Genomic DNA, 24,550 nt, shown 5'->3' on the forward strand with positions numbered 1-24,550 from the left:
GACACTTAATTTGCATAGTAGGCCAGTTGGGCCACAGTTCACCTCATTTGTATAGTCTATTGAACAATCCTTGCAAAGTGTATACCAACCACCGGAAAGACCAAAGCCTCGACCAGACAAAAAAATATCAAACCAAATTGCTTACCACTTACCCACAAACTGTCACTCAGCCTGGAGGAAAGTAATAGATCCTCAGCAGACCGGCTGCTAGGGCAAAGGGAACTCCAAAGGGCTTTCTTGCCTAAGGTGAAAATGTCTCAAGTTTTTTGTTTTTGTTTTCATTTTTTCCCCAAATAATCAAGGCAAAAGGTCAAATAAAAGAACTCATTCCACCACACGTGCATTCTAATCCTGCCACGTGCCACCTAAAATTCATTTGGGCAACATCTAACCACATATACATCTATTTGACCACATATTCACCGACGGTCGCAACCCCTATAAGGCTTATTACACTGAACAGCAAAGTACATACAAGAACAAAGAATCACTACTTTAAGATATCCATCAAAATGTCATTAAGTTAAAGATGTTTCAGTATATCTGATAGTGTTTAATGCTTTTATGCATAAAAAGACACACTATAAACCGTACACTAAGGCAAAATTGGGCTGACATTCAGGAACTGTACTTAACTGTTCCAAATACCAAAATTGTATTTGGACATACACAAAGGAACAAACTCATTCATAAACCAGGGGACTACTGGTACATAATATGGTGTCTGCATACATCCAAAACCCATGACATCCCATTTCATAGCATGTATCACGGACCTTAAGTAATGCCTGACTGAATGGGTACACAATCATGATAGATCTTCTCTAATTAGTATCAATAGTCAACCCCCAGGTTTGAACAAGAACCATCCCTAACTGAATCTTTACATATCTGTCAGTCCATCGGAAGTGACCTTCCCATCGTGCAAGAAACAAGGGCTCTGGTGGCCCTACAGGTCAAATGGTGAGCTGCTACCCACAAGGTCCACTGTCAAATGACTCTTCACTCTGTGCAAGAAAGACAAGGCTGCTGGTTCCTCTCAAGACTGACATGCAGTTCTAGTCTGCCCTATAGAGTTGCTGTGAGTTGTAATCAACTTGATGGGTTTGCTTTTAAGGCAAAATAAGGCTCAAACCCCCTTTTCAAGGATTTAAAAGTTAAACGGGCAACAAGGGAAGATGATTGTGATGAAGGAGTTGTTGCAAGTAGAGGTTGGGTCAATTATTTCACCTACTAAAAAAACCAGAACTGTTTCAACTTGTTTCATGGGGCTGCTGAGGCTGTAACTATTTTTAGAAGCAAATGGCCTCATCTTTATCCCATAGAGGTGGCGGGTTTGAGACACCAACGTTCTGCTTAGCAGCCCAATACTTAACCCATCATGCCACCTGCACTCCTTAATCACTTCTTAGCTAAGGCAAATTCAATAAACATAAAGGAGATGTGAGCTGAAGCAGCACTGTCCCACTCAAACATGGAGGCCCACCACTCAAATGGCAGCAGCCTTTGCTGGTTTGAATGTGCAGGACTATCCGTGGTTCTGGCAATAATCCAATCTCGCACATCAGGCTCTTGAATGGACTCACTGTGCCTCTTGCAAGTCTTCCAATTCAACCTGTAATTTTTCCCATTCCAATTGCCATGACAAATCACCCAAATTGTAAACATTCAGGTCTGTTCTTGCTTTGCTTGTTCGGCCTGGGCAGAACTGGCTCAAATTGGTTTAAAGCCCTGCTTAATGTGGGCAAGGAGAAGGCATCTGGAAGTCAGATGTTTGCAAAGCAGGCATGTCTGTTTTGAACAGAGCAGGATCCATTCCAGCCAAGGTTAAATACTGTTTATAAAATTTGCCCTGGATAAGATTTCACAATCTTCATAATGACCTTTTACTATGTCCAAATTAATTTACTTACACCAATAAGATGAAGGTGGTAAGAGCTTCAATCACACCTTGGTTTCATGCCCCATAGCAGTCTAAACTTAACTTTCACTGTCATACCCGCCATGAATGTCTCCATTATTCAGTCTTCTGTCTTCACGACCGGAGCCTTACCAAGCAGTGAGGAAAATGTGGAATGGTTAGTGGAAAGCTATCAAAGTTATGAAAGATGTGCTCTTCATCCAAAGGTATCTGATGATGGACAAGTCATCACACACTGGGGCTAGAGGGTACGGAAAAGTAGGAGGAGAACACCCAAGGGAGCAGGGGGAGCCAGGGGAAGCCCACACTCGCATTTATTATATACTTGTAGAGGGCTATTTTCTACAAAAGACCAGGGAAAGGAGCAAATCTTAAGATAAAGTTTAAGAAAGTGGAGTACAGCCAAGGACATAAGATGTTGTAGTAACTGATGCTGGGAAATTTTGTTTCAATAGTCTACATAAGAAACATGAAAAGTTAAAATAGCAGTAAAAGAAAAGATTGTGTTTTATACTTAATTTATGATATAATCCTATAAAGATAAAAAGTACTCTCAAACACCAAAACTTAAAACGACTTGTTCTAAGTTTAAGGGAAGTTATAATTCGTATTATTATTCTTTAACCACTGATGCTCAGGCTTGGTTATCATGGGTTATTCATCTAAAAGTAGAAGTGATAGTACTTTATGCAAATTTGTGAATTCACACACACTAATCCTCTGTAGTTAAACTCACTGCCATCAAGTCAATGCTGACTCATAGTGACCCTAGAGGATCCAGTAGAACTGCCCCTATGGGTTTATAAGACTATGACTCTTTATTGGAGTAGAACCCTCATCTCTCTCCCACAGAGTTGCTGGTGGTTTTGAACTGCTGACCTTGAGGTTAGCAGCCCAGTGCATAACCACTATGCTACCAGAGCCCCTCTAGAGGGTCATTTTCCCTAATGATTTAAAATATCCACTTTTAAAGAAAGCTGATGGTGCCTGGCTTTCAAAAGATATAGCATCTGGGTCTTAAAGGATTGTAATTAAACAAGCGGGCATCTAGCAGGGAAGCAAAGCCCACATGGAAGAAGCACACCAGCCTGTGTGATCATGAGGTGTCAACGGAAAGAGATTATCAGAAGTTCAAAAACATGCAACCAACTCAATGTGAAGGGGCAAGGATGCAATAGAGAACCAAGATTCACCTCCAAGGTAATTGGACAGTCCCTTTCAGAAGGGCCACGGGTGCTGTATGGCACTGATGAACTACATAATTATTTGCTAGTTCTTTTAACACTTCCTCCCCTTAATAGTTAAATAATTATTAAGGCTGTTGTTGTTTTACCTCAATATCATTTTAGATTTGCATATGTTCATTTGTGTATTTAAGATTGTTTCAGTACATGAAAGTCAAGACAGATAACCCTGCAGAAACAACAGTAGCAGAAGTACCTCTCAGGGTAATGGAAGAGAGAGGGAGGGAAGGGGGATGATGGGGAGCTGATAGCATTGATGATTGTGTGGCAGCACTCAATGGGATTGAACAACAGGATTGTATGTGAATAGATGCAAAGGATAGTGTAAGATATGTCAAGAAAAGATATTATAATAATTTAAAAATTAAAAGAAAAAATAAAACACTCACTTTAAACATTTGTCTGCCATACTGAGAGGACTCCAAACGTTCATGGTAACAAATTCTTTATCATTTCATTCATTTTTCCGTGAACTTTTTGAAGATCCCCTCATATTAATGCTACATTTTTACATCATGTGTAATGCTACAAGACTTGGCTCAATGATTAGATATTTACCACAGAAAGAATTCCATTGCTTTTAAATTATTCAGAATCTATCAAGGTCCCACAGAAGAACGAAACAAAAGAACTACCAACAAAATTAGTGTTCTCTCTTAGCTAAGAGGCTCCTGAGATGTAAAAAAAAATCCAACCATGCTCATCACATTAGGGGGTATGGAAAATAAACAGGTTATACACTAAAAGATCTGATCATCTAGACCCACACATAAATAATAAAGAGAATTCAATCTAAAGATGAGGTTTCTAAATCAACAATCCTACATTGAAATGGAATATCTTTAATTCCAAAATAGATATCCAGCCATCTAGTTGGTTGCAACTCAGAGACTGTACAGGACAGAGCAGAGTCATCACGCAGGGCTTCGCAAGCTGTAAATCACTATGGAAGCAGACTGACATGACTTCCTTCCACAGAATGCCTAGTGGGTGTAAAGAGCTCACTTCCTGGTCACAGCCAAATACTTCATCAGTGCACTACCAAGGTATAAATAATTTCAATTATTTATGATAGCCTTCATTACAAACCAAAGTGTTTCTATAAATTGAGTGGCAAAACTAATCTATAAAAAAAGTTAGTGTGAAATTCATCACTTCTGAAAAGACACTGGAAACAATTTTTCTAAAATCATTTTGACATTTAAGGTTTATTATTTTAGACCTTACTGTATAACAGGATCAAGCAACTCTTCTTCCTTATGCCCCATATAATCACTTGATTTATCACAGAACTGAAAGATCCTATCCGCTACAAAAAGAGTATTTTAAAAATTCATGTGATTAGAAGTGATTCAAATGATTCTTACCCAGGTCTGGTGTCTTTATTCTTCCCTATTACAACCCAAGGGAAGAACATGATCACCATTTCTCAGTCTCAGAAAAATGAAGAAAAAATTCAAGCCTCAAAATACACTACTGAAGGATTCTATGGGCAAACTACTGAATGACACACAAAGAATCAAGATGGAAGGAACACACAGAGTCACTCTATTAAAAAGAACTGGTTAATAGTCCTTCCTTTCAGGAGGTAACATAGGATGAAGAACTGATGGTACTCAAGGAGGAAATCCAAGTTGCACTGAGGTGAAAAACAAGGCTCCAGGAATTAAAGGACTACTAAGTAAAATGTGTCAACAAACTGATGCAACCATGAAAGCACTCACTCATCTACCCCTCAAAATTTGGAAGACAGCTACAAGGCCAACCAACTAGAAGAGACTAGTATTTGTGCCCATTTCAAAGAAAGTTGACCAAGCAGAATGTATAAAATATCAATAGTATCACATGCAAATAAACTTGTGCAGGCAACAATTCTAAAACAATTATAGGAGCAACTTGACAGAAATTCAAGGCAGATACAAGAGGACTTAGAATGAGGACATCCTGGCTGTATCCAGACAATACCAAAAAGGTGTTTCCTTGTGTTTTACTGAGTGGAAAGGCTTTCAACTTTGTGGATCATAATCAACTAGGGATAATATTGTGAAGAATGAGAATCCCAGAACACTTAATTATACTCACGTGAAAGCTGTACATAGACCAAGTAGGAAACACTGGAACAGAGGAGAGAAATGCTGAATGGTTAAAATCAGGAAAGGTGTTCATCAGGGTTATTTATATTTTCCCCCATACTTATTCAATCAGTAAGGTACAAACCCCACTGACAGCATGATATGCAGATGACACACCATGCTTGCTGAACACCAAGAAGATTTGAATCACTCAATGAAGATTCAAAACTGTAGCCCTCTGTATGGATGCGTGTCGATGTATAGAAAACAAAAATCCTCACAACTGAACCAATAAATGACATCACGATCAACAAAAAAGATTGACGCTGTCAAGGAATTCATCTTTCTTGGATTCACAAGTTTGTGAAGAGACGGTTGGTATCAGAATAGGATAAAGGGGGAGAAGGGGGAGGGCATGCCTGACCTCTGCTTCCTAGGAATCAACCTTGGCCAGATGTGGAGTTGGAGTCTCCTTCTCATCCATTTCGTAGTCAGAGGAGGTCACACACAATTTCCACTCCATTTCCTCAATGAGTTATTCAGAGCTTTCTAGCCACCCTAATCTCCAAACATAGAAACATCTGACTTTTCCAGGTGTGTAAATGATCTTTCTGTGTAGAATGTCCTAGAATCCCACCTCATATTTGCATTCTTGACTGAAAAAAAAAATCATCCTATAAAAAGCAACCACCCACCTCCTCAGTGTTTCCTCAGCTACAGTGTCTCCCTTTTACTGTGCGCACGCGCACGCGCGCACACACACACACACACACACTGCACTACATAGGGTTTTCAATATATGTAAATATATATATATCTTTTCTATGCTTCATAAGTACAAGTATGTGTAGCTCAGTGTCCGCAATGTGTTCCACAGGAGGTTATGTGATTTTCACAGTGTGTAAGCATCATATTGAGCCTAAGGGAATCCTGGAGAAGCTACTTGTGGCAGCTAGAGAAAGGGATGGTGGCAGCAGGGGCCGAGAGTGTGGCAGCCAGAGAGCAGCAAAAGGAGATAAGAAGAAAGCAGAGGGCTCCCAGACCCAACTGTTCTACCAGCCTCAGCTGCAGCCCAGGCCCCACAGCCCCTGCTGCCCATGTACACACTGCACAAAACCCAGAGAAACTCCCAGAGCCACATGTTCTGCCTCACTGCCTATAGGCTACCTGTGCATGGTCCAGTGTTATAGGAGTCTGGTTTAGGAGGCTTTTAAACCATGAGGGAGAATTGATATAACTGATTTCCTTTTCCAAATAAATAAGGAAAAACTAAAAGCTTATGGGAATAAGTATGTACATGTGGTTGGATATCACCCAAACAGATGTTGAATGATGTATATCAGTACTGCAGCTTGATAAGAAAATGAGGATAGATAAGTATCTTATTTGAAAGCCCTTTTTTAAAAATATGTACTTCCTTGTGCACCACACTTGCACTGAAAATGGTTGCCCAGCTGCCTCTATTCTCTGGATCTTCCAATGAAAGAAGTGGAGATCCTGCCTAATTCCTCTTTGTATTCCCAGTGTGTGGCACAGAACAGATCACCACAGAACAGATGCTCATTAAATGATGATGAATGACAAGCTGATACCTTTCTAAGCCCATGTGTTGTAAAAGTATAGTCTCTCTCACTGCCATCGGGTCAATTCCGACTCATAGTGACTCTATACCACAGGCTAGACCTGCCCCTGTGAGATTCTAATAGTGTAACTCTTTGTGGGAATAAAAAGCCTCATCTTTCTCCCATAGAGCAGCTGGTGGTTTCAAACCGCTGGCCTTGTGGTTAACAGCTCAACTGGCAACCCAGTATACCACCACCATTTTTACTATCCTCAAAAGTATAGTATTAAGTGCTAATTTTGTTCAACAAATATTTCATAGCTGTATGTTATATGTGATGTGTTTAAATACAAAGGATTTAAATAAAAGCAAAATTCAGTTGCCTGCCTTCAAGAAACATAACTCAGTGAAGAAGAAGAACAGACAGCTGATAATGTAATCATTACTAATCTCATTCAATTTTTTAAAAAAAAGAATTTCATTCCTTACCACTGTTCCCAGGAACCTTGGTGGCATAGTGTTTGGGCTGCTAGTCATACAGGTCAGCAGTTCAAACCACCAGACTCACTCCATGGGAGAAAGACAAGTTTTCTACACCCCGTAATGAGTTACAGTGTATCTCACAAACCTACAGGGGCAGTTCTACCCTGTCCTGCAGGGTTGCTATCCGTCAGAGTTAACTCAATGGCAGTGAGTTGTTTTTTAAAAACCTACTTTGCACACCATTTAGCTCCAGTAAGTGAGATGTATGCCATAAAGATCAATCAACAGAAAAAAAGGTAAAAGTATCGCAATGGAAAAAACAAACCAATCTCCATGGATCTCAAATACATAACCTTTTGAGCCATTCCTCTTTAGCTCAGTGGCCATTTAAGTACTGCACAGTGTTACAGAAAAGAACAAAATCAAGGACACTCTATTTTTCCGCTCTTTCCTTTGAGAGATACAGAACAGGCACAAGGTACAAGGATGAGTTTTTGAGTAAAAAAAAAAAAATCAATGTTCACACCCCAACTCTCGTCACTTTTCCCCCATTAAGATCAAGGAGCCCTGGTGGTGCTGTGGGTAAGTGCTGGACTATGCACTATAGTCCAATCCAAATCTACCAGCCACGTTGGGAGAGAGGAAATCTGCTCCCCAAAATTTACAGCCTTGGAGACCCTCTATAGGGTCATTATGAGTTGGAACTGACTTGATGCAATGTGTTTGGTTTGTTTTACTATCAAAATAAAAAAAATAACTCTAAAGGTCATATGGTTAACCTTTTAAAATGGTTGAATGGAATAATAGATATACCATCTGCTACAGAGATGTGATCAATAAAGGGAAACTATTATTATTATTATATTATAATATATAATATTATTATATCAGAGATCTGATATAATAATAATAGTTGTTTCACTCTATAGATGCTCCTTGGGGGCTGATGGGTCTAATTTTACATAACAATATAAATACATGTGACTCCAATTTAAATAACTCAAACAGTTTACCAAAAGAAGTCACTTGACCAAAGTCAATTGTGGTAGGAGAAGCAGAATCCAGATGGTGCATGCCTCATCTGTGTCTTCTAAACCACACACCCTGCAGATCTCTTATTCGACATCCCCTTTGTGAAAAACAAAACTTTATTGCTTCCTAACACCATACCTGAAAGGACTGACAGATGTTCCTCCATAATAATTCTACTTTGCACAAATAATTTGAGTTCACGACCAAGAGGGAAATTGACTGCACAGTGTCTAAGAGCTACTCTCAGTGTACCACCTTTGCAGTAGTACATTTTCATTTCCAAACATTTTTCATTCTCTCTTTGAAGCAATTTTGAAGAGCAAGTGGGGGAAAAAATAAAAATATTTTCAATTCTAAACTTAATATTGCCTTTGAAAATATATTTAGCTGGTATCAGAACAAGTGGATATCCATATGGAAAAAAAACCAACCTGAATCTATACACACACCATATGCCTTTTATAACAACTATATCAAAAAGGATCATAGATATAAATTAAAAATACAAAATAAAACTTCTAGAAGAAAAAACACACAGAGAAGAACACCTTGGGTTTGACAATGAATTTTCAGATACCACAACAGATACAAGTCAATCCATGAAAGTGATAATTTAGTTTTTGTTTGTCTGTTTTTCATTAGAAACATTTGATCTGAGAAAGACACCGGTATGGGAACACAAAGAGGAAAACATAACTGGAGAAAACATTTGCAAAACAATATAAATAAGACTTGTGTCCAAAACATACAAAAAAATTCTTACAATAACAAATAAACCAAACACAATGTCAGCATAAGATCTAAAAAGACTTCACCAATAGAGATCCAGATGGTAAATAGCAATGAAAAGATGCTCCACAAAAGTTGTCATTAGGGAATTACAAGTAAAATGGCAACGAGAAGCTACTACACACCTATTAGAAAAACTGAAATTGGAAAGGGAAATTTAAGGTGACATCCTCAAAGGCTGGCAAGGATATGGAACGACTAAAACCTTCATTCACTGCTGGTGGAGAAGCAGAATGGTGGAGCCAATTTGGCAGGAGTCTAGCAGTTTCTTACAAAGGTAACGACAATTTTACCGTGTTATTGTTAACGCCATTGTGTCAGCTCTGACTCAAAATGGCACACATGCACAGCACAGAGAATCAGGAGCCAGCCCTGGCCATTCTCACCATTGTGGCTAGGCTTGAGAGCCCCAGAGCACAGCCACTGTCAATCCATCTCTTTGGGCACCTTCCTCTTTTGCTGACCTTCCACCAAACCTGACATCCTTCTCCTCTCCAGGGACAGGTCTCTCCTGATCACACGTCCTAAGTACCTGAGAAAAAGGTGGCCATCTTCACGTCAAAGGAGCATTCTTTCTGACTCCATCTTCTAAGCAGATGGAGTTCTTCTGTGGTCACGGCACTTTCAATAGTCTCCAGCAACACCTCCACTCAAAGGCATTCACTCTTCTCCAGTCTTCCTTTGTCATTGTCCTGCTTTCAATGTAGATGAGGCCATTGAAGATATCACAGCTTGGGTCAAAGGCACCTTGCACCTCCAAGTGACATCTCTGAACTTGAACATTTTAAAGAGGTATTGTCTCAAATGAATGCAGGGAAAAAAACCACACAAGAATTTTCATGGCAGCGTTATTCATATTTGTCAAAAACAGAAACAGCTAATGAAGGAATAGACAAGAACCACAAAACGCCCTGGGTGAATGTAAAAAGCGCACTACTGAGTAAAAGAAGCCAGTCCGAAAAAGCTGTAAGATTTTGAATATGTAATACTTAGAAAAGGCAAAACAATAGACACAGTAAGAAAAACTGTGGCTGCTAGCAGGGCAGAGTAGGAATGAAGAAGTGAAACATGGAACTATTTGTATGATAAAACTATTCTGTTTGATAGTTTGGAACCTCTAACCTTTTAGTTAGACTGGAGTGCCTATTTTGCATCTGTCAAACCCATAGAAGTTAACAGCAAAAATAATAAATGTAAAGACAAGCATTTTTTAAAAATCATGTAGGGTTCCCAGGATGGAGTATAGACTGAGACAAAAGAACCTAGCTGTATTACAAATGGATGAAATAATCCCACAAAAATGAATGAGAGGGGAAAAATACTAAGCTAACCAAATGGAGATTAGCATGTACAACAAAAAGCAAAATGAACTGCACGTAAATATTTTACTCTCAATTAGCAACCCTGCTTCCCACTGGGGGTGCAGATCCATAATTCCCACCCTGCTTACTGAACAATTACGTAAATGGATGGCAGATGGTTTCAGCCAGGTTTGTCACTGTTGGAGAACTTACAGATAAGCAAGGGAAGTGTCTAGAATGACCCAGATGGTAATAAGTTGGAATTAGAGACATCACTATAAAAGCATTCTCATGTTTAGCTTAATATACATGTACACGGTTCCATATAGAAATCTTTAGAGATGGGTATATGCTCAAGTATGTTATTGTTAGTTGCTTTGATTCAACACTGACTTAGAATGTTCCGTGTTTAAAATAGAGACTTGGCCCAGTCCTAAGCCATCTTCATGATTGCCAGTGGGTGTATTTGGGCCCATTCTTGTGGCTTTGGATCTCTCCATCTCATCAAGGGTGTTCTTCATTTCACTGATCCCCCTACTTAACCAAACATGACCTCCTTTTCAAGTGATTGGTTTTCCCTGATGCTGTGTCCAAAGAAAGCAAGATGAAATCTCACCATTCTCACTCCGAAGGCGCATCCTGGTTGCATGTCTTCTAAGAATGGTCTCTTCCCTCTTCTGGCACACACACAGCCAGTGCAGTCAAGCTGATTCCAACACATAGCAATCGTGTAAGACAGAATTGTTCCTTAGGGTTTCAAAGACTTTAAATCTTTGTAGAAGCCAGGAGTCTCCCAAAGTATGGTTGGTGGTTTTGAACCAATGAACTGACAGTTAACAGCCCAACACTCAGCCTACTCTGCCACCAGGCATTCTTATTCTTCTGGTTGTCCATGGCATATTCACAATTCTTCACCAATATAGCAGTTCAATTGCCTCAATTATTCTTCTTTCTTTTTCATCATCCAGCTTTTATATGCTTGCAAGGTGATTAAAAAGAACAAGGTTTGAGTCAGATACACCTTGTTTTATTGTCGTTGCTGCTGCTGTTGTTGCAACTGTTACTGGGTGCCATCAAATAGGTGCCAAACCACAACCCACCTATGCAGAACAGAAGGAAACACTGTACGGTCATGCACCATCCTCACAATTGTTCCTGTGCTTGAGCCCATTGTTGCAGCACGTGCTAGTCTGAAGTGACTAGAGAAACAAAATCATAGACACTCATATGTGTATAAGAAAGAGCTTCATATGCAAGAGCAATTGAATATTGAGAAAACATCCCAGCCCAGTCCAGATCAAGTCCATAGGTCTGAATGTCTGATACCAATTTATAAATTCCTCTTCAGACTCACAAAACACATACAATGATGCCGAATGCAGGAAGATAACAGGCCAGTGGGTAGAAAATCTTGTGGATCCAGTGGCAATAGAAGCATCTCAGTGCTTGCGTGAGTCTCCATGAGGCCCCTCCAGTCCAGCTCCAGGGCTTTGGCTGCATCAGCAACATGCCATATGTCTTGTTGTCAAGAATATCTCGCAGGGAGTGAGCCCATTTGGCCTCCGGTGAGCTAATTATCTCCCTCGTGCCTCCAAATGTGGTCATCAAGCTGCGACCTGATTGATAGGCTAAACTCCACCCCTTCACAAGTTGACAAACAATTATGTAACTACCACACAGCCACTGTGTCAATCTATCTTGTTAACAGCCTTCCTCTTTTTTTGCTGCCCCTCTATATTGTCAAACGATGCCCTTCTCCAAAAGCTGGCCCCTTTAGGTAGCATGTCCAAAGTACATGAAACAAAGTCTCACCATCTTTGCTTCTAAAGAGGGCTCTGGCCATACTTCTTCCAGGACAGACTAGTTCGTCCTTTTGGCAATCCATGATACTTTCAATATTCTTCTCCAGCACCATGATTCAAATGCATTGATTCTTCATCAGTCTTCCTTATTCAATGTCCAAATTTCACAAGCATGTGAGGCAATTGAAAATATCGTGGCTTGGGTCATATGTACCTTAGTCTTCAAAGTAACATCTTTGCTTTACAGTACGCTAAAGAGGTCTTGTGCAGATTTACTGAATTCAGCACTTCTTTTGATCTCTGGACTGCTGCTTCCATGAACATTGCTTGTGGATCCAAGCAAGGCAAAATCCTGTACTGCACCAGCTTTTCTCCCCTTATCATGCTATTACCTATTGTTCCAGTTGTGAGAATTTTGGCTTTCTTCACATTGAGTTTGGTTTGAAGTGCATTTCTATGCATAATCCATACTGAAGGTTCTAATTCTTGATGTTCATCAGCAAGTGCTTCAAGTCCTCCTCACTTTCAGCAAGCAATATTGTGTCAAGTGTTATTTGCTTATCACAGGTGGTTAATAAGCCTTCTTCCAAACCTGATGCTACATTCCTTGTCATATAATTCAGTGTCTCTGATTACTTGCTCAGCATACAGAGACTCTAACCATAACACATCTATCTGGATTTTAAGCCATGCAGTATTCTTTTGTTCTGTTTGCACAACTGATCTTGATCCATGGACAGGTTACACATGAGCATAATGAAGGGTTCTAGAATTCCCATTCTTCATTAAGGATACCTACAGTTTGTTCTAGATATACACCTTAGTCATCAGAATTATATCTTTACTCTTTGAACCTTTGAAGAAGTCTTTCGCAGTACGCTTACCCATTGAAATATGTTTGAATTCTTGACTTCCACATCCAAGGGCAATGACTGATGGTCCAAACAGAATTAAATAATTGACGACTTCAATTTTTGTTTTGCATCTATCATGATGTTGTCCAATGGTCCAATTAAGTGTACAGGCAAATATTTTCTTGTTCTGTCAAATGAGAGGGCCTAGAAGCAGTGACACCAGTGGCAACAAGCACAGCTACCACCTAAATCCTGGATTCTAATACCATTCTCCAAGGAAAGGAAACAGATTATTGGAAATGACTGACTGTAAGACTGGGGCAGGAACTATACAAGGTGAGCCTGGGGCATTCTGCGGAGCACTGCTGACACAGTGCTGAAACACTTGGCTGCTAAAAGCCTGTGGCTCAAATCCACGAGAAAAAGATGTGGCAATCTGCGCCCATAAACTGTCAGCCTTGGAAACCACGTGGGGCAGTTCCCCTCTGTAGTTATACCCTAGAGGATCACTGTGAGTCACCAGTGAGTCAACAGCAGTAGCCTTGCATTTCTGCAGTATGCGTAGCATCACGTCAGGTCAGAAAAAAGGAAGTCCCCCACCACCACCACCGCCCCCTCAAAAAAACTCTCTCATGAATGGAGGTATATTATCAAGAGACATGAGCCCACTGAAAAGAGCTCGCAGTGGCTTACACCAGAACAATTTGAACTACAAAACAAAGTAGTAATGAATTATAAATCCAAATTTTACATATCCACCAGCAAATACCCACTCATCCATACTAATATAAATTATTGAGAACAAAAGTAAATGAAGAGACAAATTTCGCATGTGGAAAATTTTCAAATACTCTAAAGTGATAACTCTGTGCTCAAGGAAAAACCACCTCACTACCATCAAGTCAATTCTGACTCATAGCAACCTGTAAGAGAGGGGAGAGTGAGCCCTTTGGTTTTCTGAGACAGTAAATCTGACAGGAGCCCAAAGCCTCATCTTTCTCCCAAGGGACAGCTGGGGTTCTCAAATTGCAGACCTTGCAGTGAGCTGCCTAAGGCAAAATTCATTACGCCACCAGGCCTCCTCTGCACTCAAGGAATGGGGCACAACTCTCTACTCTTTTAAGTGTGGTTTGCCAACAGTTATGTCCTTCAAGGGAGCACAGAACAAGAGGAGTGGAGACACTGCCAAACACTACCTCAGCCTAGTGGTTGATCTGGATCAACATCAACACCCATTAATCATACATTGATATGATGTGATAAAAAAGCACTTCATCTCTGGGATCTTCCTCCCATATATCTATACCCCGGTCAAATCATGAAATCCCAAGGAGGTACAATTTATCAAATTCTGGACCAATCCTTCCCGAAATCTTTAAAGTCATAAAAAAAAAACAAAGAAAGACTCACAAAGGTACCTACCTAAAAGTATTAAGGACACTTGGATGGCATCTTGGAAGGGGAAAAAGGGCATTAGATAACATTAGGAAATTCAAATAAAGCATGGGCTTTAGTTAATGATAAAACCAAACCAACTACCATCAAGTTGATACCGAGCCAGGCCAGCCTCATGTGTGTCAGTGTAGAACTGTGCCCCATGGGGCTCGCCAGGGCAGGTTTTGCATAAGTAGATCACCTGGCCTTCTCCCCAGGTATCTCTAGATGGGCTCCCATTTCCAACCTTTTGGTGAGAATGTTAACTACTTATACCACCCCAGGACTTCTTAGTTAATAATAATATACTAGTACTGGTTCAGTAATTGTAGCAAGTATACAATACTAATGTAAAACATGAATGAGAAGAGGCTGGGTAACGGCTTATGGGGGAGCTCCATTATCTTTAGCAATTGTTCTATAAATTGAAAATTGTTATAAAGAATAAAGTCTATCAAAAGCCATACTAAACAATGTGTATAGACAGGCACTGAGGTTGCAGTAGAGTACTAAAGAACAACACACTTTGCTTGCATATATTCAACTTAAAGTGTTCGCCACTATTCCATTACAGAATTTCCCTTAAGAAAATATTTTCAATCACTAACAGCTGCAAACAATTTCAGGCTGTAATTCTCAGAAGGGATGTACCACAGCCAGAGTACTTTAAGTTTCCTTTCTCTCTCTCTCTCTCTCTCTCTCTCTCTCTGCCTCCCTCTCTCTCTCTCCTTACATACCATTGCAGATGTCTGAAAACTTGTAACCTATCATTAACTTGTGTTGTTTTGTGATGATCCAAACATGCTTAATACAACTCAGAAGAGCTAATTCAAATTTTATACAAATCAAATACATGCTAAAATACCCCAAACCTTAAACACATAGAGAATTTTTTAAAAAGTGTTCACACACACACTTTTCTGATACAACCCGCGGTTCCAGGGAGCTTCGGCAGAATTTAATACAATCGACTGAAGAAAAGAGGAAAGTTGGGAGATTATTAAAAAGCAGTGGGTGAAAGGTTATGTAGTAGAGAGTGAAGAAAGACAAAGGGCTAGGATTGAAAAGTATCAAAGGAAGAGAAGGAAAGCAGAGTCGCAAGTCTAGAGGGTAAAAAAGGGCTGGTAAGTGAATCAAAGCAGAGTGAACACTGGAAGGCAGGAAAAGAGCTAACCATTTTTTAAGACGCAATCTTTACATTTAATCAAACGCTTCAAAACCAGGTATTGGGTGTACTGATAAAGAGCAAATGGGGAAAAAATCAATCTTTAAAAAAAATCACCGTAAATACAATCTCAGTAAGAGTATTCCTCACTAAGAATAAAAGATAATGGCAATCAAAGACAACAGAAGCGGGGGCATTACAAAGAGAGCGAATGTACAGAATGGTGTGCACGGTGGTTTATCTCAGAACCTGAGTAAAGCAGATAGTCTCCTCCTGTCACCTTTTCTGTCTTTCGGCTGTGAACTAAATGAGTGACTTGTGGAATTTATTTAAAAGACTCTTCACTTTGTACAAAAGCTTTTGAGAAAGTCGTTATCACATGTGTCCACACAGTTGATTCAAACGTGTATATAGAGCCTATAAAAGATGCTTGAATTTTCAAATGTTAAGTAAAGGTGTGCCGCCGTGGCCAAAAAATGCCGGCACCAAGAACCTGAGCGCTCCAGCAGTAGGTCTAGAACACTCCAGTCCCAGAGGGAATCTGCCACCTGGGAAAGAGGTGACACTCCCTTTAATGTAGATGGGCTCAGTACCACATTCCCTAAATTACCAGTGCACACTCTCCAAAACCCGAAGCGCTGGAGAAGAATGGTATCCTTTCAAGAGAAATTAAATTAGAAGCAACGGCACAGCAATAGTAACTTTGTTGTTTATGTGTTTCCTTGCTTGTTTTCAAAGTAAGATGTCTCCCCAGAATCCTAATTCTCCTCTCTCTCAAAAATGGCAAAGCCCAAACTCCAACTAGTTACCTGATATAAAATATCTAAATTAAACCCACCAGCCCCCTGCCCCGCCCCGCCTCTTTTCCGAAGACATACTAGCTTACCCATTCAGCCCTTATTGTCCAAGGCAGGAGCTGAAACTTTTCAGAAAGCATCAATACAGCCCGTAGAAGGGCAATTTGTAGAGGAGGATTGCAACTTCTAATTACCTGCCGCTCTGGATGTGTGTGGATTTCAAATCCTGACACCAGAGCGTCCTGCCCCCGAGCAGATGCCAGCAGAACTAGAGGACGCGAAGGGAAATGAACGATTCCAGAAACACTGGAAAGGAACTGAACCCTCGGTGCCAAGATACTGCTTATGGTTAACCCCTGAAAGGAAAGGAAAGAGTTAGCGTCGCAGGAGACACCGCATGATCTACAGAGGCGGTGTGAAACCATCCGTTGCAAAGGCTCCGCACACGAGAAAGACCGTCTCCCCAAAAAGTAAAATGGTGAGTAAAGTGGGACTACGAAGGGAAAGCCAACAGAAATTCGTGGAGGACAACTATTCAGAAGCAAGGAGCTATCTGACATTGTGGAAAGGTGCACAGGAAAGGCTGCTCTGAAAGAGACACCCCAGCCCACCCCCGTCCGGGTGGGGGTGGGAAGGTAGGATGGGCAGAGGAGCTCCCCCCAAACGTCGTCTAAGCAAAGCAGCCGTGAGAACCCTCGGTCGTCGCCCCACCGAGCAGACCGTCGCAGGTGTATGTGCGGAGCTCAGGTTACTAGGAAACAGGACAGAGACACCGTGGATGGCTCCTGCGCTCGCGGGCCGGGCCCGGGTGCAGCGGGAGCTCTGCGGCGCCCGCACCGGCACCGGCACTGGCAGGGCACGGGCACGGGCACGGGCACCAGCGGCGCCGTCGCGCTCCGGCGGCAGAGCCCTCGACACACCTGGCTCCAAACACCAGTTGAAAGCAATCAAAGTGAATGGGGGCGGATGCGGCGCCAGGCACGGCTCCGGACCCAGGACACAAAGGCGGCTTTTTAAAATTCGGCAAGCAGCAGCGCCGCGGGATCCCCGGCGGGCGCGGGTCGCCAAAGGGGCTCTTACCTCGGATCCGCCCGGGGGCCGCGGCTCTTTCCCTGGAGGGTCCGCATACACGGGCGAGGGAGAAGATGGCCAGGAAAAGCCCCCCGATCCCGACCGCGCCCTCCCAACCCTCCTGGAGCCGCACAGCCGCCGTCCGCGTCCAGCACAGAGAAGCGGTCTCCCGGCTGGCACGGCCCGGGCCCCGCGCGCGGCGAGACAGCCCCGTGCGCCCGCCCGCCGCTGCCTGTGAAGTCTGAACCTGCCCGCCCGCTCGTCCGCTCGCGGCCGGAGCCAGCCGCGCGCCGCGCATGCCCAGTGTCCTCGCCGAGAGCGAGCGCGCGCCGCGCGGCCCAGAACGAACTCCACTTTCCGGGCCTTGCGGGCAGCCGAGCTGCCGAGTTTCTGGTCGACCCCGGCGCCCAGGGTAAACGGGCTGCAGAACCAGGTGGGCGGGGAAGGGGGCGGGGCGCCGCCGCGCCAAGTTATCACGGCCACCATCAAAGTCAGACTAAGGTTCCAGAGCCACCAACAGGTTTTCAGAAGTGCCCGAGCAGGACGGACTAGCAGGCTGGATTTAGATCTTGCGGAAAGGTTCGCCTCCGGGGAAGTAAGTGGGAATGCCCCGGCAGAGGGGGCTCTCCAGTTGCGGTTTTGGCTACGGTGTCTCGGATCCTAGGGCACAGTTTTGATGCATCGTTTATGGCAGGGCCAAGGTGGCAAAATGGTTAAGCGCTCTGCTAATAAAGAGATTAGCAATTGGACAACCCCCCCCCCCAACTGCTTACACCAGAAAGATATGGATACAGCCTTCCATAAAGATTTGCCGCTTTGGAAACCCTGGGGGATTGGGGTGGGGCATCTCTGCTCTTAGGGTTGCTAGGTGTAGGAAGTGGATCTGGGCTGGTTTGGGTCTTGTTTTCGTTTATCCTTGGGGCAGTAAGTCTGCCCTCACCCAACCATGGGACAGCTTTTCCTCTTCTCTGTATTCTCTCCGGAGCTCCCACCTGGGTTTTCCGTCCTTGGGTGGCACAAGCAGTTAAGTGTCTCACTACTGGCTCAGAGAGTTGGAACCTATGCAGAGACGCCTTAGAAGACAAGCCTTTATATCGGAAACAATGCCCAACCAGGCACCATCACCGTAAATTAATTGCTGAGACCACTCATCAATCCATCTACTGAGGGTCTTCCTGTTTCACGGACCCTCTACCAAATGACGTCCTTTTCCAGGGGCTGGGCCGTCCTGATGACATGTTCAAAGGACCTAAGACAAAGTCTCTCTATCCTGACTTCTAGGAGCATTCTGGCTGTACTTCTTCTAAGAGATGCGCTCGTTCTTCTAGAAGACCACGGTAGATTACATATTCTTTGATCCCAGGGTAATTCAAAGACATCCGTCCTTCCTCCGTCTTCCTTGTTCCTTGTCCAGCTCTCACATGCATATGCAGCAATTGAAAACATCATGACTTCAGTCAGATGCACCCCTAGTCCTCGAAGTAACATCTTTGCTTTGGAATACTTTAAAGAGATTTTTGTAGCAAATTTATCCAATGTAATGCCCCATTTGATTTCTTCTCTGTTGTTTCCATAGGCAAAGGACCCTGGAGGGACAGTGGGTTAGGAGCGGGGCTGCTAACTGAAAGAGTAAGCAGCTGGAAACGACCAACAGCCCCATGCTCCACTCCTGTAGAGACTGACTGTCTGGGGAACCCACAGGGTGAGTTCTCCTCTGTTCTGTAGGGTTACTCTGAGTTGGATTTAACTTAATGGTAATGAATGTGGGGTTTTTCTTTTCTTTTCTTTTTGGTGCTTGCATGGCCATTAATTGTGGATTTAAGTAGAATGAAATTCTTGACAACGTCAATATTTTCTCCATTTATCATAATGTTGCTTACAAATCAAGTTATGAGGATTATTGTTTTCTTTAGGTTGAGGTGCATAAAGAAACATGCATATTAACAGCTGCAGTTTTTATGTTCAGTAATGTAAGCAAAGCGTGCTAGTTAGATTTTTGGTGCCAACATGGCACCTATAAAAAGATATGGGTGGAGTTTAGCCTGTCAATCAGGTTGCAACTTGATCTCCTTTGGAGGTGTGACCATGATAAATGGCTCTCTGGAAGCCGGCCTCTCTCTCTCTGTCTTCACCTTCACAGCCATTCTAAGACCTGTGTGAGCCCTGTGATGTAGCCAGTGCCATTGGATCCACAAGAGTTTGCCCCTACCAGCCTGTACTCTGCCTGCATTCTGCATCATTGCTTGTGACTGCATGGGGGACTTGTGGACTAGTATTGGACTTATGGACTTGAGTTGGACTGGACTGGGATGTTTTTTGTGATATAAAATTACTTCTGGATATAAAGATAATTCTTACATATATGTGAGTGTCACTGGGTTTGTTTAGTCAACCTGGTCGACACACAAGGTTGTGTCAATCACATATTATAGGTCATTAATAAGTTGTGATGGCTAAGGTATGCCAGCCTGTCTGGCCTATGATTCTTAGTAGTTTGAATGTTATATTTTAGTCAACCCCATGATGACACCTCTTATAATGCAGTCACTTCCATGAGAAAATAAGCTATGAGCAACCAACCAACTGAAGGGGATTTTCTTTATGAGTGTATACATATATGTGTGTGTGGATACATATGTATATACTTTATTTAGGAATGGGTATATATATATATGAAAATATATATGAAAGTTCTAACAAAGCTCAATTAATAATATTTTATCTGTACTCTGCATGAATGTTTCCATAGCAGATTAGGTTCCCCTTTAGCAATTTTATACACATTTTTCTATGCCATTAGTGACAATTATATCTTTCGTTTGCTCCAAGTCCATTGACGTTGCCTCCCTTCCTTTTCTTGCTTTGTCATCTTTCCTTTGAATACTTGTTGACTGTTTGATCTCATACAGTTCATTGTTTAAGGGAGAACATTAATCTTCGATGATATTGTTTGCTTTATAAACCAATCCATTGTTTGTCTGGAAGATGACTTGTAGAAATAGTTTCAATTCCATGTTGATAAGTTATCTTAGGGTGAGTCTCAGGGGTCCCTTTAGACAATATTAGTCCAGTAGGTCTGACCATTTTTAGGAATTTGAGTTTGTTCTAATTTTTTCTCTGTGGTCTCCATCTGAGACCTTTTCTTGTGGCAGAACAATTGGTAGAGAATACCATCTAGATCATCTGGTCTCAAGTTGAAAGATTGTGGTTCCTATGGGCTTTTAGTCCCATGGACTAGTATTGCTATGCAAAATAAAATGAAAAAGAAGTATGCAACATAACATTTAAAAGCCTGAACTAATTCCAAAAGTTCAGAATTAACGAATTAACTTTTCACATAGATTCAAATCGATTGCTTAAAAACCAATCCTATTTTTAATGTTTTATAGTTAGGCTAAGATTACACATCTGTAGCTAAACTTTATCAAACTCTGTGTTAGGTCTTGTGGTAGTTTTATAATCTCATGTCAACTTGAGGCTATTAAGAGTGAAGGGATGGAGTTTACCCTGTCAATCAGGTCGCAGCTGAATGATGTGGGCATAGCCTTCTCATGAGGATTCTGGGAACTTCCTCTCTTTCAAGCTGAAGGTGAGACACACTCTCTCTGTTTCATCTTCCTGTGGAGAAGCCAGGCACACTCAGAGAGCTGAGGGAGCCAGCGCTGAGATGCTTCCACCAATATTGGGTACATAAAACTTTCCACCCACCAGCCTGTGATCTTTCTGCCTTCAGTGTCATTGTATGTGCTGTATGAATCTGAAGAGGATTTATGGACTAGTATCAGACATATGAACTAATATCAAACTTTTGGACTTTATCTGGACAAGGCTAGGATGTTTTCTCAATATACAATTGCTCTTTGATATAAAGCTCTCTCTTACACACATATGAGTGTCTCTAGATATGTTTCTCTAGTCCAGCAGTTCTCAAACTGTGGGTCGTGACCCCTTTGGTGGTCCAACGACCCTTTCACAGGGGTCATCTAATTCATAACAGTAGCAAAATTATAGTTATGAAGTAACAATGTAAATAATTGTATGGTTCCGGGTCGCGGCATTAGGAAGGTTGAGAACCACTGCTCTCGTCAACCCACACTAACACAGATTTCTAGGAGATCTAATGTTTTTGGGCAAGGTAATGGTTAGCAAATATTTTTAACATTAAACGTCATGTCACCAGCATACAATTATTTTGAGAAAGCAATGCAACACCCTCTAAAATTATAAACGTTTGTCATTATGCATTTTAGTCAATCAATATGTACAAGTTACATTAATATAACCAATAATGTGAAAGATCATACTTTGTTTCATCCTGACTTTGAGTAGCCTCAGTCAATGTAACCAGTCTGAATGTTGAGATTGTAGTTCCTCCTACTGCTATATAATTGTGTGTGATTTATGCCATTTCCTCGGGAATTTTTGAGCTTCCAACACTAAAGTTTTCGTATCTCCCTTACCCCCACTTGAATGCCATATTTGTTTCAATAAGTCTCTTTAATTTTCTTTGTCAGCAATAGAGACTATTTTTTTCTAGAACAATTTCTTCTTTGAGCCATTGATTTCCTTTATTCTCTTTTGCTCCATACAAGTGGAAACCAATAGTTACAGATTAGATAGCCACTTGCACACTTTTTATTAAATACTTTTATTGGAGGCTCTTCCATCTCTTATCACAATCCATACATTCATCCAGTGTGTCAAGCACATTTGCACGTATGCTGCCATCATCATTTTCAAAGCGTTCTCTTCCCACTTGAGCCCCTAATATCAGTGCCCCATTTCTTTCCCCTCCCTCCTCCACCCGCCCTTCCTCACAAACCCTTGATAAATTATAGATTATTATTTTCATATCTTACATTGCCCACCATCACCCCTTACCGACTTTTCCATTGTTTGTTCCCCTGAGAGGGGATAATAGGTTGATCCTTGTGATTGATTCCCCCTTTCTCCCCCCACCCTCCCCTAATCCTCCTGGTATCTCTACTCTCATTGTTGGCCCTGGGGGGTTTATCTATCCTGGATTCCGTGTTGTGGGCTCTTGTCTGTAGCAGTGTGCATGTTGTGGTCTAATCCGATTTGTAAGGGAGAATTGAGGTCATGATAGTGGGGAAGCACCAAAGAACTAAAGGAAAATTGTGTGTTTCATCGGTGTTATACCACATTCTGACTGGCTCATTTCTTCCCTGTGACCCCTCTGTAGGGGGATGTCCAATGTCTACAGATAGGCATTGGGTCTCCGCTCCATGCCCTCTCCCAACCCCATTCACCTTGGGTATGATTTTGTTCTGGGTCATAGGTGACTGGGTACCTGACCCCACAGGCTGGTGTGCTTCTTCCTTCTGGGCTTGTTGCTTTTCTGCTAGATGGCCACTTGTTTATCTTCAAGCCTTTAAGACCCCAGATGCTATATCTTTCAATAATTGGGCACCATCAGCTTTCTTCACCACGTTTACTTATGCACCCATTTTGTCTTCAGCAATCATGTCGGGAAGGTGACCATCACAGGATGCCGGAATGTTAGTGTTCTTGGGTTGAGGGAGTACATGCCTGTATTTAGACCTCTACAAATGTCCTTTTCCTCCTGGTTCTTTCCACTATTTCCTTTTACTTTCATCTTGTCCCACCATCATGTTCAGATGTCATTTGGGTTTAGTAATTCTTTGCTGCTACATTGCCCTTGCTTTAGTCCCACTAGGCATCCTACACCACTTGCACACTTTTAAGACTTCAGACACTATGCACCCAAATTATGATATAGATTATTTCCCTGGTAAAGATATCTTATTGTTTCCTGGATATGAATCCTGAATCTAACTTAACATCATCTGAACTTCCCATCCTTTGGACCTGAACTAGTAAGTTGCCATATTGCCTACCAGACCAGATCATGATTAGCCTCTGCAACCTGTGAGTCAGCTGCCTGCCATTTTATCTGCCAATTTGGATTCTTTCACCTCTGCAGTCAGCAGCCTTCCCTCTGACCTGCTGATTTGGGGTTCATCAGGTCATGCAGCTACAAGTGAGAAGAAGCCTTCAGCCTAACATCTTGCCCATGGACTTGAACCTTGCCAGCCTCTACAACTCCATGAGACACTTATTTGAGGTAAAGCTCTATAGATGTATATATGTATACTAAGAACTGACAATGAAGGAGGAATTGGCTACCAATTTCAGAAGAAGTAAAAACCTTACGCATAGCTTTGAAACACTGTCAAATACTGAAGGAAGTAGAGCATTGTCAGAGGTGGTGCTAGAGAATGGACCCCTCGGGTCAGAGGGCAGTGAGCTGTGACTGAGGAGGGGCTGCTTTCTCAGAAGGGAGTCGGCCATGGTGACATGCATTGAATAAGCCCTGTGGCAGGGGAGCCTTCAGCATCTTTATTTGCTTTATTTGCCCAACTAAAGGTAAGAAGAAACAGCTACCAAAATCTAATGATCAGATCTTGGAATGTGCCAAGTATGAAGCTAGGAAAATTGGAAGTTGTCAAAAATGAAATGGAACACATAAATATGATGATCCTACATATTAATTTGCTGGAATGGACTGGTATAAGCCATTTGGAATCAGAAAACCATATGATTTACTATACCAGAAATAATACAATCAAGATGAATGGTGTTGAATTCATTGTCAAAAAGGACATTTCAAAATAAATCTTGAAGTACAAGGCTGTCTGTAACAGGAGTCTGTGACAGGATTATATCTATCTGCCTTCAAGGAAATCCAATCAATACAATTATTATTCAGATTTGCCCCAGCCATAAAAGCTAGTGATGAGGAAATTGAAGAATTCTACAAATGTCATCAGTTGGATATTGATTGAAAATGTAATCAATGCTGGCCCTGGGCTCTAAGGGGGACAACACTGGAGACTCAGTGTCAGGACAGGCCCAGACTAACCGTGAGACACCGAGGCAAACCACAATAAGCGTGGAGCAGAGCAACCATGGGAGCAGAGCAGAGCGCCCCCAAGGGAGTACAAAAGACAGACTCTGGGGCCAGAGCATGGTACCCCATCAG

The 24,550-nt window shown here is 41.9% G+C and overlaps 2 protein-coding genes across 3 annotated transcripts in view; one reads left to right on the forward strand and one right to left on the reverse strand.

Moving 5' to 3' along the window:
* EPS8 (epidermal growth factor receptor pathway substrate 8) overlaps nucleotides 1-17,637 on the reverse strand; it is a 237,029-nt gene extending 219,392 nt beyond the window's left edge. The window contains exon 1 of one of the 2 annotated variants that reach the window (XM_045288418.1): nucleotides 17,536-17,637. The gene's annotated coding sequence lies outside the window, so the exon portion shown is untranslated. Of the gene's footprint in view, nucleotides 1-16,649; nucleotides 16,727-17,535 lie in introns of those variants that run through there. The other variant, XM_045288420.1, reaches the window with a different exon arrangement.
* Nucleotides 17,638-17,822: 185 nt separating this feature from the next.
* LOC101642501 (serine/threonine kinase receptor associated protein) overlaps nucleotides 17,823-24,550 on the forward strand; it is a 148,073-nt gene continuing 141,345 nt past the window's right edge. Inside the window, exons 1-3 of the mRNA XM_004713769.4 lie at nucleotides 17,823-17,938; nucleotides 18,835-18,863; nucleotides 19,103-19,228. Coding sequence (XP_004713826.2) covers nucleotides 17,823-17,938; nucleotides 18,835-18,863; nucleotides 19,103-19,228 — 271 coding nt within the window. The remainder of the gene's footprint in view (nucleotides 17,939-18,834; nucleotides 18,864-19,102; nucleotides 19,229-24,550) is intronic.

Source organism: Echinops telfairi, unplaced genomic scaffold (genome assembly GCF_000313985.2).
Source record: "Echinops telfairi isolate 266 unplaced genomic scaffold, ASM31398v2 ScPeMD7_21;HRSCAF=78, whole genome shotgun sequence".
NCBI lineage: Eukaryota > Metazoa > Chordata > Mammalia > Afrosoricida > Tenrecidae > Echinops > Echinops telfairi.